The sequence below is a fragment of the Antennarius striatus genome, chromosome 1 (genome assembly GCF_040054535.1).
Source record: "Antennarius striatus isolate MH-2024 chromosome 1, ASM4005453v1, whole genome shotgun sequence".
NCBI lineage: Eukaryota > Metazoa > Chordata > Actinopteri > Lophiiformes > Antennariidae > Antennarius > Antennarius striatus.
In genome coordinates, this window is record NC_090776.1 from 13,591,814 (window position 1) to 13,612,304 (window position 20,491).

At 42.2% G+C, this 20,491-nt stretch overlaps 2 protein-coding genes and 1 long non-coding RNA gene across 5 annotated transcripts; 1 reads left to right on the forward strand and 2 right to left on the reverse strand.

Moving 5' to 3' along the window:
* Nucleotides 1–48: 48 nt before the first annotated feature.
* Nucleotides 49–1,665, reverse strand: LOC137590472 (uncharacterized). Its single transcript, XR_011034410.1, has 3 exons — nucleotides 1,526–1,665; nucleotides 1,141–1,296; nucleotides 49–817 (listed from the first exon to the last, which is right to left on the reverse strand). It is a non-coding gene; the product is annotated as an uncharacterized lncRNA (long non-coding RNA).
* A 23-nt stretch (nucleotides 1,666–1,688) lies between these two features.
* Nucleotides 1,689–5,388, forward strand: LOC137589425 (uncharacterized). Its single transcript, XM_068307231.1, has 8 exons — nucleotides 1,689–1,827; nucleotides 2,197–2,319; nucleotides 2,399–2,550; nucleotides 2,793–2,910; nucleotides 2,997–3,698; nucleotides 4,406–4,554; nucleotides 4,642–4,756; nucleotides 4,853–5,388. The coding sequence occupies exons 2-8, from the start codon at nucleotides 2,205–2,207 to the stop codon at nucleotides 5,266–5,268; spliced, it is 1,767 nt and encodes a 588-aa protein (XP_068163332.1). The 5' UTR covers nucleotides 1,689–1,827; nucleotides 2,197–2,204; the 3' UTR covers nucleotides 5,269–5,388.
* A 263-nt stretch (nucleotides 5,389–5,651) lies between these two features.
* On the reverse strand, nucleotides 5,652–19,802 carry tpp2 (tripeptidyl peptidase 2). Of its 3 annotated transcripts, XM_068306808.1 has the most exons (30): nucleotides 19,557–19,802; nucleotides 18,561–18,689; nucleotides 18,226–18,321; nucleotides 17,897–18,001; nucleotides 17,664–17,788; nucleotides 17,379–17,542; nucleotides 17,049–17,203; nucleotides 16,872–16,948; nucleotides 16,659–16,786; nucleotides 16,229–16,477; nucleotides 16,030–16,145; nucleotides 15,763–15,934; nucleotides 15,479–15,636; nucleotides 15,315–15,391; nucleotides 15,111–15,217; nucleotides 14,776–14,930; nucleotides 14,546–14,662; nucleotides 14,367–14,467; nucleotides 14,187–14,283; nucleotides 13,972–14,109; nucleotides 13,597–13,841; nucleotides 11,681–11,759; nucleotides 10,512–10,550; nucleotides 9,936–10,087; nucleotides 9,763–9,859; nucleotides 9,535–9,665; nucleotides 9,039–9,300; nucleotides 8,786–8,905; nucleotides 8,558–8,647; nucleotides 5,652–8,381 (listed from the first exon to the last, which is right to left on the reverse strand). In XM_068306808.1, the coding sequence occupies exons 1-29, from the start codon at nucleotides 19,719–19,721 to the stop codon at nucleotides 8,558–8,560; spliced, it is 3,846 nt and encodes a 1,281-aa protein (XP_068162909.1). In that variant the 5' UTR covers nucleotides 19,722–19,802; the 3' UTR covers nucleotides 5,652–8,381. The 3 variants fall into 3 exon arrangements, with proteins under 3 accessions (XP_068162909.1, XP_068162828.1, XP_068162992.1); XM_068306727.1 differs by having other exon boundaries at nucleotides 5,652–8,647; XM_068306891.1 differs by lacking the exon at nucleotides 10,512–10,550 and having other exon boundaries at nucleotides 5,652–8,647.
* Nucleotides 19,803–20,491: the final 689 nt, after the last annotated feature.

Sequence of the window (20,491 nt, forward strand, 5' to 3'; positions counted from 1 at the left end):
ACTGTTTATGTCCAAGTTGGAATTAAATGAACAGGCGATGAACTTTCAGTGAGGGTTTTATAATGTTACCACTAGCCAAAGACGTCATGTTATTACATGTATAACCTTACAGGTCACAGGATCACTTCATGTTTTTACACGTGTCCATTTACTTGGCTGCTCCGGTGTTTTCCTGGTTTGATTTGTTGGTTCAGCAAAATTACACAAAAACCACAGCTGAAATTTCAATACAAAGATGGGGACGATGCAGATCTTGACAAGGAGGTGGAATCAGAATTTTTTTTAAAAACCTTTCTTTTACGTTCAATAATTTTGCAAAATTTGCTGAACCTGTATCCATTTCACATCTGTGAGGGATAAAGCCTTAGCCAGGAAGCCTGGATGGTTTTTGCCCTTTGTGACGTGCATTAAAGTCTAAAAACCAAGGCACTACAATATCCTCCTTTTTTAAAAAAAGTTTAAATTAAGGTCTATAATATATCTCACATTTTACATTAATCAAATGGAGTTATTGTAGAAATGCTCTTTTATTATCTTTGAATTTAGGTACAGATGAGATGGGCAATGTTTGTGCTGCTTCAGTAAAGAACACCAATGTTCCCCCAGTCAAAAATTGGCGTGTTCTGGAGTCTCTGAGCTGGATTAACTCGGCAACAGAAAACTTAAGCTACATGACATTAATATGACCTATTTAATATGGTATCTAATTTCTGATTCCAAATCCTCTGATATTTTTGTGTCCCAGTTATTCCTTGTCTCGCTGCCCATGTGATGGATATGTGTTGGTTGGCTGAAGTCACCCAGGCATGGTGAAGCACTGTATTAAAGCGGAACAGAGGGGTTATCCACACCAGTGTGTGTCATTGTCAAGACAAACAAACACTCAACAGCTGAAAACTTTGTGGCTCTGTCAAGAAGTCTGTTAACGATTTTCACCCTTTCAGCGATGTCTTTATAACACTTTATCATCACTGAGTAACAGATGCCATCTGTCGTTAACCTTAAAAACTCCTCTGCATCAATATAACAGACAACGACTTACTATTACTGTTCACCCCCCCCCCCCATATATGAACCAAACCATGAGGTCATGGATGGAATCTAAGTTTTGGGATGTTCGGGGATTTAAGTTGACGATACCTGAAACTGGGAGGTGACACGTCTCGGCCAAAGGCTCTTGCTTTCGACTGAGGGAGGTTTAATTGAGGTTTGTATTCCAAGAGCCCAGTTCTTTTCTTGGGGGGGGTTGGTGGGTGGAGAGGCCACATGCCGACCTGATCATGTTCCCGTCTGTGTCTGGTGAAGCAATTCAGGACATAGGAGGCAAAACAAGTGAGGAAGCAAAGATCAGATGTGTTTCTGGGCTGAATTGATCACAGAATCAAAAAAGTTCTCTGACCACTGCGGCTGTAAAACTCAACCAACAGATTTATTACAAGAGAGCGTTTTAACCGTTTCGTGTTCCTTCATTAAATAGTCATTAATATTGCTTCCAGTATGAGGTTACAAAATATGCATGACTCACCAGGAGAGAAGTCCTCAAGCGAACCCGGAATCAAACATACATGGCTGTTGGTATCATTTCATTCCTGTCATTCTCTCAGTCTTTTTTTTGCTCTCTCACATCAAGTCGTCTACATCGGTGTTGGCCCAATCTGCTCTTGCTTGTGTTGATTCCTCCTGGGCTCTAAAAATACCCCCATGCCCTTGTGATGATGATGGGTGTGTCCTACAGGATGCTGAGTCTCTATAACCTTGCAGTCAGAGGTCTCAAGATGCAGTGCGATTGACTGGGAGACCTTTCGCCGGAGAATAAACCAGAGGCAGGTAGGTCAAAGGTCACTGGATTACATTAGACTGTGTTTGAGAACCTGCTTCCTGTGTTTTGATTGAAAATAATCTTATTGTAGAAGTCAGTTTTTACGTTTGTTGTGGATTCCTTATGGACTCATCCTGTATGCGTGAGTGTATGATCATGATGGACAGGTGAGTTCCATGAGAGTTATTAACATAAATTCAAACATTCTCTCGACAAAACCATGAAAGGGAGGCAGTAAATAAAGATCCTGCGATAAAATAAGGAAATATCAAAAACTACAAAAGTGGGATTTAAAAAAAAGCTTAATTCAAAATCAATCTGAGGTTTGTCTACGCTATTCTTACTCAAGCAACCACTTGTTTCTGTCTTTTCTTCAGCATTTTACATGGACACTTTGTCATCATGCTTTGTGGAGGAAACCAATTATGTAAGAAGGGAAAAGGAGGGGGTGGAGGAGGAGGAGGGAGATGGCAAGAAAGAAGTTAAACAAAAGGAAAAAGGTAAATAAAAAGCTACGCATCAAAAAACTTTCTGGGCTGGACCCAGAGTTTTTGACCTGAGTGATGTGACATCATTTAGATGAATCAACCCCTCAAAAGCAGCAGAAAACAGGACTTGGTCCTGGCCTGGGGTTCTTCGGCAGGATGGATAAAGAGGTGTACTATTATGTTGGGAAAGAAATCGTCATAGAAGAGGGTTTCGACTCCTATGCAGGCATGATATGGCCCGCGGTGAGTAGATCTGCAGTAGTTCTACTGTAGTTGTAGACAGTTCCTTTCTGCACATCACACATCAATCCTTAATGAAGTCGAATCACATTCAGCCTTCTCCTTTCAGAGGAACCTGGACTATATTTATTCCTCTTCAGTCATCTGATTGATGTGATAACTATTCAGGAGATTCATTTTGCTTCTCATCTTTGCTGCTCTGCCATCACAACCCACATGTTCATCGCTAATCCTGTTTGTCGCAGGCCTTGGCTCTCTCTCACTACCTGGACACCCATCGCGGAAGATTTAATCTGGTGGACAAGGCTGTCCTGGAGATTGGGGCAGGGACTGGCCTCTTGTCCATTGTAGCAGCGCTCCTTGGTAAGAGGACTTGAACCTGCTTTGGGGGTACACTTGCACACAAAGAAAACCCACGAAGGTATGAAGAGTTTTCCAATTGTCCTCAGGTGCCTGGGTGACAGCCACAGACCTCCCATCAGTCCTGAGCAACCTGAGGGTCAACCTGTCCAGGAACACCAGAGGCCACTGCAGACACACACCCCAGGTGGCAGCTCTGTCCTGGGGCCACGACCTGGAGTCCACCTACCCTACGTCCGTCTACCACTACGACTACGTGCTGGCAGCTGATGTCGTCTATCACCACGACTTCCTGGAGGAGCTTCTGGACACCATGAAGCATTTCTGCAAAACAGGAACAACTTTGATTTGGGCCAACAAGATCAGGTTCGAGACAGATGTGGCGTTCACTGAGAAGTTTAAAAAGGATTTTCACTGGAGCCTCCTGGTTGAAGACGGCGAGATGAAGATCTTCATGGCGACATGCAGAGAAGAAGAGGAACAGGAAGCGGGTGGCAAAGGGATGGAGATGGAGGATGTGCTGAGAAAGGAGGAAGGAAAAATAGAAGAGGCAGGAGATGGGGAGAACGATGAGAAGTGTGTGGAGGAAACACTCAATGACTTTGAACTTCAGGATATCAACAAAGAAAAATGCAAAGATAAAGAAAATAATAGCAATATCTCAGAGGTACCTCGTACCTCAGAGACTAATAGAAGAGAAGATGAGGAAGAATGGAACAGTGAGCCTGTCAAAAAGGAGGACACAGAGCAGAAATTGCCCCTAAATGTTAAAGACAGCAAAGAAGAGAAGGGTAATAAACCAGAAAAAGATCATTCAAGCTGTCCAGACAGCAGTGCAGGAGTTTAGGTTTGCTTGGCGCTTTCTTTATGGTTTCAAGGGTGCGGCATATTTTAATCATGGTAACCAATAGGTTATTGCTATATAAATGTTAAAAAAAATTCCACATATATTGTTGAAACAGCCAAAAATCGAGGCATTTCAAAACCAACGCAGATGAAATCAACTCATCGTCTGCATATTTCTAGTTAACACAAGATTCATGATTATCAGCGTTTGAAAGGTCGACAAGTAGAAAACTATAATTGGATGATGTTTTTATATTACTAATACTGTAATACATGGCTATGACCTTTTTTTTCTTCTTTTTTTTTAAATTCTGCCCATCTCTACTCTGACTGCCTCTACGGTTGTGATTTGGCAGCTTATGCTTGAGTGAAAAAATAGCTGCACGATGTTAATGCATCTGGTAAGATTACAGTCAAGAGATAAATTTGAGATGTGAGACACATGGCAAAACCAAAAGGATGTGAAGCCAAAATGTGATTAGGCCAAAATTTAAATGTGAAAATCAAGAGGCCTCGTGCTCTCGCCCACTGGTGGAGACTCTGAACTTATAAGGAAGAAAAAGCAGGGAGTCAGAAAGGGACAGACTTAAAATGCTGCGACATGGAGCATCCAAAGTGCATTCATATTTTCTGATCCACTTTCTCTGTACAGGGCCGGGGCAAAGCAAACAAGAGGAGAGAATTCCACCCTGGGTTCCCATCATCAGCAGAGGTCTTAATGAAGACATTTACCATTTTGCAGGGCAGAATATTGTCATTCGCGAGTCCATAGACTCGTTTGGAGCTGTGATGTGGCCAGCAGTAAGTTTAAGAAAAAACCCCCACTAAAAACTCTTGATGAGCACATGTGATCATTTCTACAGATGTCATTATTTCCTTCTGCTTTAGGCACTGGCTCTGTGCTCCTACCTGGACAAACACAGGGAGATGAACATGGAGGGGAAGGAGGTGCTGGAGCTGGGAGCGGGAACAGGACTGGTAACCATCGTGGCCAGTCTGCTGGGTGAGTTAGTGTTTCGTTTCAACTTAAAATGATCCGTATCAGGCTTCAGTTGTGACCATAGCTACGGAGGAGACAGATCCATTTCTGCATCCTCAGGAGCTTCAGTCACAGCAACGGACCTACCAGAGGTGATGAGTAACCTCAGGGCTAATGTGATGAGGAACACCAGCGGGCGTTGCAAACACACACCACAGGTGGCAACTCTGTCCTGGGGCCACGACCTGGAGTCCACCTACCCTACGTCCGTCTACCACTACGACTACGTGCTGGCAGCTGATGTCGTCTATCACCACGACTTCCTGGAGGAGCTTCTGGACACCATGAAACATTTCTGTAAACCTGGAACGACTTTGATTTGGGCCAACAAGGTCAGGTTTGAGACAGATGTGACGTTCACTGAGAAGTTTAAAAAGACTTTTCACACAAGTCTGCTGGCTGAAGATTGCGAGATGAAGATCTTCATGGGAACATGCAGAGTGACAGACAAACATACAGATGACTGTGTGTTCTGATTGGACACAGAGCCTCTAAATGACTTTTGGAGGTCCGACGCTCCATCATAGGTGCCTTCTAAGTTCATGTATATAAAGATAGAATATATTAAAATGCCAATGTCTAAATTTTTCACAGAAGAGCCTCATCTTTTATCCCACATACCAAGCTGGGAAAACCACGTTTCAGTTTGAGAAATACAGCATAAATAAACAATGACGATCAGCAGACAATATATTTTTAGTTACAATAAAGTCAGAAATTTAAGGGTTAAAACTGATCGATTGTGAAACATCTAGATTTATAGATTACAAATATAAAATGGACTAAAGCAATTAAATACACTTTACACATGTAGAACACAACTCAAATTGTAAGATGTACGACAAAAAACCAGGAAACATTTTCATTCTTCCAAATCATTTTAATTCTATTTCACTTCTGTTGGTGATAACTCAACATGACCACAACATACGCGACAACAGCTTGGGTCGTTCCCAAGTCAGACAGGAAGAATGGGAATAAAGTAAACACTAATGAGGGGACACAACTGCATCTCAAAACATCCTGTAAAATAGTGGTAGTTAGTTGGTTCTATGACCGTAAATACAACACTCAACATCCAGAAGCAGGATTCTGAATCGGATCCTAAACCAGCACAGAGATGCCACAGATTGACAGTACAGTAGAAAATTAAGGCCATTTCTTTTAACAGATGCCATTGGAAACATGTACTGTAGAGACAACTGAACCCTGAACGCAACATCTGCCTGAACCATAAACATAAGACAGAAGGACAAGGACACAAAATCAAAGATTGAAAAAGTAATTGATTTGTAAATGCTGTCAGAATCCACACCGGACAGGATGTGCAATTCACAAATAAAAACAGACACATGTCCTTAACCCTACGTGAACGATTCATGTCCAGTGATTTGATTAGGAATAATTTCTACAGGGGTGTCAGGGATCGGCAGCCAGCGGGTCTGAAACTCTGGTTTGATCAACAGAGGACGGATCGATTCATTGCCTCTTAATACATGGGCAAATAATTTTAAAAGAGATATGTGACAAACCACTGGAGATTATGATTTTATATATAAATAAAAATAAAAGAGATAAAGGCCGAGAATCACAGGTATAAAAGATCGAGTATGTAACTTGCTTTTTTAAGCAAACTACATGTCGTCATCATATACTAACTACTACTAGTGGAGTGCATCCAAACAGTAGCACTCAGGAGGACCATGCCAGTGATTTTAAAAGTTTGTTACCCAAAGTTTGTGACTCATAACCATCATTTTGTTGTGCAGCTTTGAAATAATCATTTCCTATCATTCTCTTTATCAATCTTGTTACAACAGAACCCTATCAGTGACTGAATGTGAAAAAAAGCAAAGTGAGCCAGTGTGTTTTCAAACTGGATATTAAAAAAGAAGTGAAGATGTGGGTGGAGCCCCCTCTAGGCCACACTGCATCACTGCAGGTGACCAGCAGCTACAGGCTACATTAGCTGCGGTAACATACCCCAACATCCAAGTCATGTTTAACTTAACTGAAACATACAATTTTAAATTTGAATGCCTTGTATTTTCCATGCATCTGATATTCCTGATCATCAGTCAGTTAAAAAAAGGACAACTTTAAAAAGTGTCAACACAAATACGCAAAACTAAAATTGAACCATCTTTGCCAGAACACCAAAAACCAAGAAGGGAGCAAAAAAAAAAAGATCTTAAGTCTCAGTTTCCATGCATTTAAAGGATTCATTATATTCAACCTTACCTGGATTGAACACAAAAAGCTGTTAAATGTAGTTTATGTCATTTGTAGGAAATCAGATGACATTAAAAACAAAACACTGGCATGGTCCTCTCAACTACATAAGAAGGGGAATAAAATCCATCCTGAAATGGTTGTCACTTCTGTTGGAAACACATGCGCGTGTACACAAATCATCCATTACACATCAAATCATTCCCAAATACACTCATGAAAACAGTAGATAACTTCAGCTTCACAAATGGGATTAAAAATCTTTCAGATTGGAACTAAAATCTGATTCCAAGTAAAACTATTATTCCTTAAATCCTAGAAGACATGCATATATGCAAAATACATCAATTAGAGTAATGTTTGTATTATATACTTATTGCATCTTAACTTTATGCTGTGTATGTACATCATTTTGTGACATTGTGTACAAATACAACATTTTGAACGCTGCAGAGTAATAACACTGTGTGAACTTTGTACAATGACAGTTTGAAAATCACACCACTGCTCACATCCTTTAGTGAGGTCCGTCACATGGTTGTCAAATGAAGCGATCGGATATCAACAGTATGAGGCAAGTGGCTAGCATGTATAGCAGCTGATCATTTGACGAGTCAGACTACATAATGTCTGCACACATGTATCATACTGCTGACATGATCTCTGAAAACATTTGAGACACAAGGCTGATGGTTAAAATAATAGAGTTGACTGATGCTACAGATTCCACCAGGTACATTCACAAAGGCACATCAACTCTGTTTCTGTTCCGAGTCATTGTGCACAAGTATGAGTCCATAAAAAGTCTAAATGCTAACTTCATGGATCCGGTCTGGATGGAACAATCAAAAATAAAGAACAGTGAAAGGATATTGAGTTCTACCAGAGCCTCCCCAGAAAATCAGGATCTCAGACTTGATTGGACATATTTATCGTATGTCCAAGTATGGTGCAGCAGCGAGTCCTCCGATCTTCTCAGCTGTCAGCATCACTGCTGTTGCTTTTTAAAAAGTAAATAGATAGGCTAACAGTTTCTTTCAGGATAGAGTTGCATCCCTGGAGTCCTGACTGGTCCTTTTACAGTATTTACACAAGTCAGTGGCGTTAAATAAATGATATGGAGTCCAGACAGCTGAGGACAGGTGGATGTGAAAGCCTCCAGTATGTAGATGGCACCAAAATTAAAGGACGTCAGTCAAATAAGAACAGAGCTGCAGTCTCAAGTCTTGGCATTAGGTTTGAACATGAAATGTGACGTTCAACGAGACTTTTGAAAGATGACGTTTCCTCATTAGATGTGGCGTGCATCTAACCAGGAGCACTCAGCGTTATACTTCATATTGGAGCTCACCTATATCTGCGTGTGAGAAGCAGGACGCAAAGATCATGTGACCCTTTGGGATATGATATGAAAATTGCCAAGTGATCGACCGTGTTTGGTCTTGCTGCTCGTGCATGTGTGTGTGTGTGTGTGTGTGTGTGTGTGTGTGTGTGTGTGTGTGTGTGTGTGTGTGTGTGTGTGTGTGTCTGCACCTAGAATGGTGTGTAATCTGTGGGGTACATGACAGGGAGCCAGTTCTCACTGAAGGTGGCACAGTGTGTCCATCGGAGGTGTCGCATAAGCTGTGGGAGAAAAAAAAAGTGGAAAATTATTCCAAAGGAACAAAGCTGGAACTCATTTTCTAAAAATTCTGTTCACTCATTATAGTGTCAGCAATAAAAATATATCAAAAATCTGGCAATGCTGCACAGATTTCATACCTGGATACAGTTCTTCATGTTCTCTTGGCTGGGCTTCTCCTCCACCATCTTTGAAGCAAATTTTAAAGCTCGGCCGTACATCTTGTTTGCAAGAGCGTGTTTGTATGAAAACATCAAAACCTGATTGGTGGGAAAGAGATGGCAAGAAATGTGTTGGTTTATCTCATATGGTAGAACACTAATATAGCTTATTGTCCTTAGTCACAATGGAACAACTTTGACTTCAACTTCCTTTCATGAAAATGCTGCTTACCTTGGACTCTGTTAGCTCCGCCCATTTCTGTACCTCCCAAAATGTGTCCATCAGGGCTTTAGCCACATTGCTCTGGGAGTCGTCGGAGCTGCTGGGCAACTGCTCCACAGTTTCCGCTTCTGCTGCTGCTGCTACTACTTGGCCCGTGGTGACAGCAACGGCACCGTCCTCCGGCACAGGTGTCAGCAGGAGCTGGTCGGCTAGAGCGCAGCCCTTCCTACACAGGGCGTCCAGCAGAGACGACTTCTGCTTCTCCATGTCACTAAAATGACATGAAAACCAGTCAGGAGAAGAGGCCTCAGCAGGATTTGTCATTGGGATCATCTATACAGGACTGACAACAATGTTTTTTAGTAGAACGGGCGCTGATGGCTGATGTGCACAAAACAAAAATCAATCCGTATACTTTTCATGTAACAAATCCAGACATACTTTAAGTTTCTAATGCCATGCGGTTAAAAAGAGGCAATCAAAACAATTCTCAATAGTCACGTACGTCTTGATAGAAGCGGCATCGGGGCGTGGGTCTGTCTTCATGGTGAAGTAAACAGCCAAGGCGGTCTGGTCAATGTGGGAGATCACGATGTCGGCAGCTGAGATCACCTCCCGAAGACGTTTTACACGCTCCTTATTAGAAACAAGGGTAAGAAGAGATTTAAACTTCGAGACCAAATATCAAGAGCTTCTTCCAGTTCACTTTTCTTCTGCTGATATGCACCTTTACCTTTTCAGAGTCCAGCTGGTGAAGTCTTTGCACGTGCAGCGGAAGGTAATCAGAGAAGTTTTCCCTCAGTTCGTCATAGATGGAGCTGGAATCCAACCTGAGGAGCAAAAAGAAGATTACGACAGAGAACAAAAAGAATAAAACAAAAAAAAAAAAATTGTTTGAATGCATACTTTGTCATCCACTGGATCTTCATATCTCTCATAGCTTCTGCAAACTCCTCCTTCACATCTTTCTCTTTGTCTCCTTCCTTATCCTTCTCTTTACCTCCGTTCTTTGTTTTGTTGGGAGCTGGGATTAAGTGGTACACGACAGGAACGATATCCTGAAAGAACATAGATGAAGGTGGTTTGGTGAAAAGGCAATCAAACAAAACAGCGACCTCTTGTATTACTTTGAATCTATATCTCAAAACCTTTAGCAACCTGACCAGTCACATCTTATGACTGGTTCTGGTCCTCTTTAATGTTAACACACATTTAAAGTGTGTTCATTATCAAATGCTACTGGCATTTTATAGGTATAATTTTACTGACCACCAGAAAACACTTTAACTGCTTTAAATCACAAAAAAGAAAATAGCCTTTATGAGTGGACTAGGTCATATTTCAGAACAGCAATATTGACATGTGTTGACATAATTAATCAAGATACAAAATATCCCATCTTAATTTGAGGAATAACCCATTTCCTGACGGCAGGAGAGCAGTGGATGCTCGGGTGAACAGTGTTTCTAGCTCATCCAGTACCTTTTTAAACTTTCCTTGTCGTTTTGCAGAGGCCTGCCCCTGGTGGTCAGAATAACACACAGTAAGGAAGAGACAACACAAGACACCAAAAAGGATTCGCTTTCTTCATTGAATATTTTATCCTCTCTCTAAACTGCCTGCCTGTCACAGTTTAACAAAAAAAAAGAGCAGTGTTGTAAGTTGGAGGAGTAATCATTCCAGCTGACAACCTCAGATCTTCATCTTGTGATCAGTTTGGGGGTTTTTTCCTCCATATGTTCTGCTATATCTGTGAGTTTGCTGTAAATCTTTTGGCTTTTTTTTTTTCAAATTATTTTTGAGAATTCTTAAATCAGGATAATAATCCCTGAGCAAGTAGAGATAATGGCATGAGCAGCATCACGTGCGGACCAAAGCAAATGAGTGAGAAAAAGTACGAGGTAAGCACAGCCATCAAATTCCAGAAAAAAATGAATGAAAACCAGCACCAGTCCGAAGGCAATGAATAACTGAATATACAGTAAAGAGAATACAAAAAAGACTCAAGTCCTGGAGCAACAGTAAATCACTCCTGATCCTCAGGAACTACTTCATTCATTATATATTTAATCAGAAAATCTCATCTTCACAGCATGCTGGTCATGACAACCAGAAATTTTCTGCATCTTAGTGTCAAGGACTGACTGGGGTTGTAGCAATTTACATCATACAAGGAGTATAAATTGGCACATTACCAATTTAATAAAAAAGACAATGAAATTTCCACTTTTCATTGACTGCCTGTCAGACAGTGCATTGGGAACAGCGAGACGAAAAGGCACAGAGAAGGCAGATGGGACCGTACATCTGAGTTATTCACATGCACGAGCAGCAAGACCATCTGAGTTATTCACCCATCTTCATGAACCTCAGTCCATGATTTAACACATAACAAATGAACACGATATTTACACCAGCGGGACAAAAATTACCATAATTGGTTCATACATTTTCTGGTAAAAACCAGACATATTTTAGTGGTATTTTAAGGAAATGGAAATCAGATCCCGCTGCAACCCAAGCATCTACAAAATTAATAATGTTTCACGTAAGGCCGAAGCTGACAATCAGCATATTTGATCCTGAGGAGCAGAATGGAAGTCAATGTTATAGGTCTAAAGGGCAAGAATTAATAAAATAAGGACACTCACTGCTTTTTTTCCATATTCGCTCTTGGGGACAACCAGGGAGCCGGACAGATAACATCCTGGACTTGTTCCCTTTGGAATTCTATTAAGAAATAAAGATACAACAGAGAAGAATACAAACATGATGTTAAAAAAAACAAACTTTATCACATTAATAGACCAAATTAAAAATTTTGTTCAAATTTTTTCTAATCACACATGCATTTAGAAAGGAGTGCAATCTGACTCCTGAGTAACTTTGGATGAGGACAGAAAATAGTAAGGGAAAAAAATGTTCCTTGATAATGTTCATCAGATGTTATTGGCATTGCTTGTGGTGTCCCCCAGGGGTTAGTGTTGGGGCCAAAACTGTTTAATCTGTACATAAATGATATATTTAACACAACCAAAGTCCTGGAACTCATACTATTTGCAGATGACCTAAATATATTTTACAGTAGTGATGACTATTTTGAGCTTGTAAATACATTAAACGAAACTAAACACAATGAAAGAATGGATGGACACAAATAATCTTTGAATATAAACAAAACCAAGTTAATGATGTTTGGAAATTGCAACATGTCTGAACAGAAAATAAGTATTGATGGCCCTCAAATTGAAATTGTACTGTAAGTGAAAATGAAACTTTAGGAGTTACAATTGATAGTAAATTGTCATGGAAACCCCATGTCAGACACAAAAATAAAAAGCTCCAAAACCCTCTCAATTATAAATAAAGCAAAACTACACTCACTGGCTACTTTATTAGGTACACCATGCTAGTAACGGGTTGGACCCCCTTTTGCCTTCAGAACTGCCTCAATTCTTCGTGGCATAGATTCAACAAGGTGCTGGAAGCATTCCTCTGAGAGTTTGGTCCATATTGACATGATGGCATCACACAGTTGGCGCAGATTTGTCGGCTGCACATCCATGATGTGAATCTCCCATTCCACCACATCCCAAAGATGCTCTATTGGATTGAGATCTGGTGACTGTGGAGGTCATTTGAGTACAGTGAACTCATTGTCATGTTCAAGAAACCAGTCTGAGATGATTCCAGCTTTATCACATGGCGCATTATCCTGCTGAAAGTAGCCATCAGCAGTTGGGTACATTGTGGTCATAAAGGGATGGACATGGTCAGGAACAATACTCAGGTAGGCTGTGGCGTTGCAACGATGCTCAATTGGTACCAAGGGGCCCAAAGAGCGCCAAGAAAATATTCCCCACACCATTACACCACCACCACCAGCCTGAACCGTTGATACAAGGCAGGATGGATCCATGCTTTCATGTTGTTGATGCCAAATTCTGACCCTACCATCCGGATGTCACAGCAGAAATCGAGACTCATTAGACCAGGCAACGTTTTTCCAATCTTCTATTGTCCAATTTCGATGAATGAGGAACTGGGGTGGGATTAAATAAGTTTTGTTCTTCCCACTCCTTTTGAGGCAGAATTGTATTGTTGAGTTATGTGCTTTGCTTTTGTATTTGCTTATTTAAAATTTTTTTTTCCTTGCCTTGCCTGAAATAAATGAATTTTTTTTAAAAAGTTCCCAAATAAAGACCCATATTTAACCAGCAAATCTTAGTCTTTACACAGGAGACAATCTTCATCTCAAAATGAACTTTAATACATCTCCTGAAGATTCTATAAGTCTGACGTGATCCGAGTGTCCTCTACTGGTTCTCTGGCACAAATCAAATCGATTTAACTGATTCAATGAGACATGAAATCCCTGTCGTTTTGTGCATTGTCCTTTAAGTCATAGTCAACGTCATTGTCAAATGTACCATATATGCACGACATAGAGCACAGATGAAATTTCCTGTCCTCTCAGATTCACAGGCAGTAAAAAAACAGGAAAGAACCGCCCTAGTTGTGGGAGAGAGAGGAGCGCTGCGTGTGCTAGAATGCAGGGTTGACTTACTTGTCATCTGGAAGCGCTGTGATGTAGAAGGGGTGTGTGGAGCCTGGACACAGGGTCAGTGAGTTAGCCTTCTTCTTGGCCATGAGGGCGCCGCGGTGCGTCTCGTAGACATCCAGAGTGAGCGCGGTGGACAGACGGTGAGAGATCACAAATGGGAGGTCCTTCAGGCGCTCCAGCTCACTAGATTGCTCGTGCCGGACCTGAAGACGCACGGTGTAGTCTCCCTTTTCTAGCTTCAGAGAATACTGAATGGGAAAACCAGAAAGAAGGGAGATGTGTCCAGTACACGTCTAACACAATCCACGCAACTAAAACTGTGCCAACTGTAGATTGAACATCTGGCTAAGGATAAGCTCTTCTTTATGTTTCTTGCACCTGTTGTGGGTAGGCGTCTCCTGAGCCCAGCAGCCGCTTGTTCTGATCAAACAGCATCCAGAGTTGACTGTCAAACTCAGACTCATACAGCAGCTCACATAGCATCGGACAGCTGGGGGTTACCTCCCCACTCTTAGGCTGAGGACACACAAAAATGAGAAGAATAGAAACATTCCAAACAAAAGAAAACAAAAATCAGATGGCGGTGGCAGTACCTGGTGAAAGCTGTACGTGAGGACGTTCTCGTAGAGTTGTCTGTTATTTGGCAGAACGTCCCTCGCTCCCAGAGCTTTTATCTTGGAACTTAAGGGCCTACGACACCAACAGGGATCAAACAATGAACACCGACAAGGAACAGCACAAAATGCGTGTTGCGTTTGTGCATAAGCACTTACCTGAGAGGCTGAACCCAAGACTTGAGGGTAAGGGCGGGGGCCACCTCCTCATATCTCATTGGGGACGACACTTCGAAACTTGTCACTCCCTCTGAGGCATGCTGGGAAAGGTCAACAGTCAAAACCAGAACTGATACTGTGCTGTAGCTCAGTCAGCGTTGGTAATCTTTACGTCTTACTATGTGCAGGGGTGAAGGAGAGGTGTTGAGTCCGTGGAAAGAGATGCTGTAGTCCACCGTGACATCACCGAGGCTCGCCCACCAGCGTGCAATGCACAGCTCCACTACCCTACCTGACTGGAGGAGACAAAACACAGGCAGACATTAAAACGCATTTACAAAATAAGCAGGTGTCTAGACAGCATCCAGTAAGATCAAACACATGCGTGTAATAAACTAATTGTACATACTAGGACAGGGAAAGCCTCAGTGAGCGAGCCTTTTTCCAGCAGCGATGAGAACTTGTAGAATTCGTTAGCTCTGTACGCTTTCTGCTTGACCAAGTGCACCGCATGGAGGACAAACTTTGACGACACGTCTCCAGAATGAGAGGTCAGCGTGATCTCTGCAGGAGTGAGAGGTGACACAACAGCGGAAGGGGAGAGGAGCAAGTGACAGCAAAAGAGTAAAAAGGGGAGACAAAAGAGGAGAAGAGAATTAATGAAGTCATGAGCAGAAGCCAGAGAACCCACTTCAATAAAAGGTATGAAACCTGAACCCCTTTTTCAAAAGAGGAGACCCTGACCTGCCCAAGAGGCTCCCTGAGGAACGGTGATGAAGTGACGCCTAATCTGGCCCGGTCTGAAGTGGATGTCGGTGAAGCAAACCTCGTGATTACGAATATCAGTCACTCTGTCAGATAAAACACAGTGAGAAAGAGCTGCTGGACACACATCAAAGAATGACAGTAATGTCAATGTCAGTAAAACGGTGCGACACAAAGCCTTACTTGACAGGGATAATAACTGTGATGGGAATTCTGAAGAGGGGGCCACAGGTAGGTGCGGCTGTGTCATAACCACACACCTAAAAAAAAAAAGAAGACATTCATAGGTCTCAGATTGATTCAACAGACTCAAATCATTTGCATCTCCTCCTTCATCATGTCCCTACCTCTGTGTAGTGCACCCCCTCTCTCAGCCCCATAGGGTCGATCCGGACATTGACGTGACGACACTGGTTCATGAGCTCTAAATATGAGGGGCACTGGACCCAGGGGGCGGCACATGTCAACGCCAAATGTAGCTGCAAGGATATTCGCTCAGAGTTTCCTGTGTCAGGCGTTAGAGGATATAGGGTGTCAAAATTAATGAAAGATATATCCACCTAGAACTTAAACAATGTAAGATGAGTAAAATAAAGTCTGTGGCGATTGCATTAGTAAGCTTGAACGGAACCTGTGTTCTCTGGGAAGATAGGTTCAATTCCTACTCCATGATCTGAGGGTGCAAGAATGTGGGCTGGGTCCCTGAGGTAGATGCCTTTTTGTGTTCCCACACTTACTGAGAAGCCTAGGTGACTAGTGGGTAAAGAGGCGTGTTGAATGAGGTAGTCTAATGCTTTGTCCACCTTGAAAGGAAGAAATGGAAAATGCAAAAGTAGTACAACAAATCTAAAAGAAACAGGCCAAGACAGTGAGAAGGAGACCGCTCCAGTAAACTCACCTGGATAATTCCATGGCCCTGTGCAAACACCTCTATGTCATCAACCTTCAGAGCTGTGTTCTCCAGTGCTCTCCTCATCGCAGGAACAGAGGGACTGATCCCATTCTGCTTCAGTCCTTCAAACAAACACCACACTGGAAGATTCATATCAACATTGTACACCCCTTTGTCTTGCGTCAGTCTTTGAAAACGTACGGACCTGAGATGATTAGTGCGATGCCTCCACAGGCGTTAGGGGATGACATGGACGTGCCATTCATTAGCTGGGTGCCACGAAGCGTCCAGTTGGGTACGGATGCAATGGCGCCGCCAGGAGCACTGATGCTCACGCCAAGGGCCCCATCTGTACTGGGACCCCTGGATGACCAGGTGTACTGGTTGGGAGGCAGTTTCTCCCTCAGTGAATACTCTGCCACCATCATGTCTGGAGTCACATAAGCTCCAACCCCTGAGAGGAGAGCAGCCGTTATGGTAACATGGAAAGAAATAGAGTTAGATCTATATAATTAACCTTTCTGCCACCAGCTCTAGCAACCCAATGGTTGTTAAGATACATTCCCATTTTCTCTGCTGTGAATCTCCAGTGTAGAGAGTTTAAGATGTTTAAGCTCCTGAGCCAGTCTCTGTACCTATGACACTACTGGTGGTCCCCCCCGGGCAGCCGACTGTGGAGAGACACGGGCCATTGTTTCCTGCACTCGACACAAACATCACGTTGTGCTTCTGCACGGCCTCTGTGATCACCTCACAGATCCTCCTGAAAGAAAAGACGAACAAATATCAGTAAGAGCACGTCAAAGAGAGTAATCAAACACAGTTAGACCCTGTGGTGTTCCACTTACCCACAATTGGGCCAGTGGGTAGCTTCTCCATAGCTATAGTTAACCAGGTCACACTTGTAGTTGATGACTTCGATCATCTTTGAGTGACAAAAGGGATTTTTTTTTAAAAAGCAGAAGGTGAAAAAAAAAAGATTCACAAACTGTGAAAACAAATAAACAGAATCTATGTCAATTTACCGCTCGGATGAGTCCTGTGCCTGTTTCCATGGTGCTGAGGCGGGTGTCGCCAATCTTCAGAGCCAGGATTTGGGCACCTGGGGCCACACCATTGCGCTCAGGTTCCTCTGGGAAGTAACCTGCAGCAATGCTCGCCACATGTGTCCCATGAGCCCCTTTTTACAAGTACACAAGTGAGTTGGATTGGAGAATACGGTTTTTGATGCCTACACATTACACAGTCGTGATCGCTGAAGCAGCTTTAACTCACTGTTGTGCTGAACAGCGTACTACGTAATATAAAGATTTCCTTTCAGATGGTGATGGATTGCACCCTTCGGGATATCTTACCTCCACTGGTGACGATGCAGAGTGTGTTTCCCTCATCATAAATATTTATAGAGAAGTTAAGCATCTCAGCACTGCCTAACGTGGCATACTCTTGCTTTTCTCTGTAAGAGCTGAGCACAGTACACTGGGACAGCTCTCCGCACTCTGAAGTGTCGACTACAGCCCTGGGGGGAAAGCACAGAAGAAGGTAACATGAAGGAAAAATACATCACCAAAAAATAGGATTTGATATGGAGAATAAAAGTAAAAACTTGAATAACGAAGAAAAGAATCAAGATGGATTACCTCCAGGTGACGCCATCATGCCAGAGGACACAGTCATACACAGGACCAGGATCACTGTACTTCTTTTCTAGTAATGCCAGAAGCTCTGACTGACTTTGTAGCTCCTCTTTCTGCAACTTTTCCATCTAAGGATATAAGCAGAGAGAAAAGAGTTTTGGAAAAGCCACTTTACTGTGACTGTCAAATGCAAGCACTGATAACATACACAAAGAGCTGAAGTTTGCAGTTCTGACCTGTGAAGGTGTTGGGTGAGCGACATCAAACTCTTCTGTCTTACGAGAGACTTCAGCAAGCGCTGCTCTGTGTGGCGGGTCCCAGGTTTTCTCCTTTCGCTCTTTCTAAACGAACAAAAGTAGCATAGGAACAAAAACACCTTAAACGCACAAAATTGAGTGGGAAAAAAAAGATTTATTAAATCATTTTATTTGCTGGATTTATTCTTGTCTCACTGGTCTGGAACAAAGCAATACCAAGTCATTAGAGCATTAACTTCTGCGCAAAACAACTGTTATAAAATCTAACACATGGCTGACTTACCGGTAGTAATGTCATATCGTCCTACCTGTATTCTTTCTTTAAGAGCCTTAGGGAAAAACTCGTAGCCATTTTTAACTCCGATGCGGTACTTCCCTGATGGATTCACCCAGGTAGGAGGGATCTGGAAGACATAATAAGACCCAGGCAGGAGCAAATTAGAAAAGGCATGAAGTGCAGATTTAATTATCTTGTCCAAAGCAGTTGCGCTAAAAAAAATTTAGCAAGAAAGACTTTTTAAGAATGTGGAAGGAAATACAGTAATCACATATTTCATAAAATCCCTGTAACTAAATATTTCCCATGTGTCAGCTGCCATTTGTTTTCTGTAGATAGTCTTTAAATCAGAAGGTGTTTCTCGACCTTCAGAGTTCTACCGGAGAGACCAGTGACCATCCCATCTTTAGGTTCCAACACTGTAGTCATGTTCACGTCACCGCTGCCCGTTGTGTCAATGATGTCCAGGATTTTTGGTTTCCCATCGGTTGTGACCTAAAGGCAGCAAAGAAAACAGAAACCAGCAGCCGGTTACAAAACTGTGGTTTGGAAAAAGTCACAAAGTCCAGGTTCAGCAAATTGGTTCAGTAAATTGTAAGGTGCAAATTGTAAGAGTCTTTCAGCAGTAGACATTCTCCTCCAGGCTGTCCCGTTAGACAGATCTGAAACAAGATGGCATCAGGTTGAGAATAAAAGCCTGACCGCAATTCGGTGCGATGATCTTATCTCTTTATACATCCCTGTGTGAGAATGAGTCGTTCATCATTAATGCACATCGCACTGAATCAACTCTCCCCTGACTTAGCAGTGAACATGTTGCTTATCTTCATGTGTTCCAACTCTCAGGTGCTACGGCTTGACAACGGCCAAATAAAACAGCATACGATAGCTTAAATATCAGCAGTACTACTGCCCTCGAACCCCTACAAACGTGTGTAGCCAACTGCATGAAGAACCCAAAACACGAAGGTGCTCCGATGAAAACTTTAGACGACAAATTCGGTCGTTAGCCGCAAGGCTAACATGCTAACAAGTTTACGAACCAACGAATGTCAAGTTGGTGAAATGTAAGTAAGGACATTAAAACTGAACATGACAGCATGCGAATTTATTTCCTTTAAAAGACTCTGTGTCCTGTTGGCTGTCATAAAAGCTCTAATTTATTTGTCAATGTTGTTGTAGCAACTGATGCTACCAAGCTAATGTTGGCTAGCTGGCTAGCTAGCAGGCTAGCTGGCTAGCTAGCAGGCTAGCTGTAGCTGTTGAGTGAACCTTGGCCAATCAGGTGAACGAGTCGGGCCTTCCGGCTTTGCTAGCTCCCCGCTGTCCCGCAGCTAACACAAGGCAGCCGGTTAGATTAACCTGCATGCCGGGTGCCCCGGGATCCACGCCGGTGTCCAGGATAGCGATGAGCACTCCTCGGCCATCGTACTCGGGGAACCTGGTTAGGTGGGACGTAGCGCCGGTTTCTTTTTTGGGGAGCAGTCCATGGAAGGGGAACGGTTCTTCGTTAGAATGAGTAGCCATGGTCAAAAGAGCAACAATGACAACAAAGCAGCGAAATGGGAAAGAGAGCTAACGGAGAGCAGAGCTGCTTAAAGGGGCAGTCCGCCTGTTCAGTGAACAGTGTTCAGTGTTCAGCCCACTCCCACGGACACGACTTCATTAAAAAAATTGTCACGGGTGTTTTTCAGTAGAGAATTGTTGTCATTTCTACCCATATATCTAAGGAAAAATCATTTTTCAAAACTAGAACGTAAAATAAAAATATCAAAATGTCATCAGTATATCCAGGTCATGGTCGGTTTGTTAATAAATATTGTATAAAAAAAATAAAAAAAATAAAGAACAATATTTTATTATTTGAGCTATGCCCAGAAAAAACTCTTCTGAGACAAATCCCACTTTACAATTGAGCTATATTTAAGTAACTATGGAGACAAAAAAACAACAGCAACAACAAATGAATAAAGTGATATTTATTTATTTTTTTATTTTAAGTTATGCTATGAAAAAAGGACGTGACTAAATAAATAAAAATTAATTTTATCTCTTCTTTTGTGGTTGATATAAGTTAAACAAACAGTAAAACGTGTGGGCTAAAAATCTTGGAGTGTGAACTGGCAGTGGAGAGGTGCCAGTTCACCTGCTGAGGTGCCCCTGAGAAACGGACCGTCCTTTTACAAGTTGCTCATTTGGTGCCCCCCACATGAGAAAAAGTCATTTCTCTGCAGGGATTATTAAAGGATTTGTTATTATTTAGTTATTAAAAGTTGTAGCTGATTATTTATAAGTGT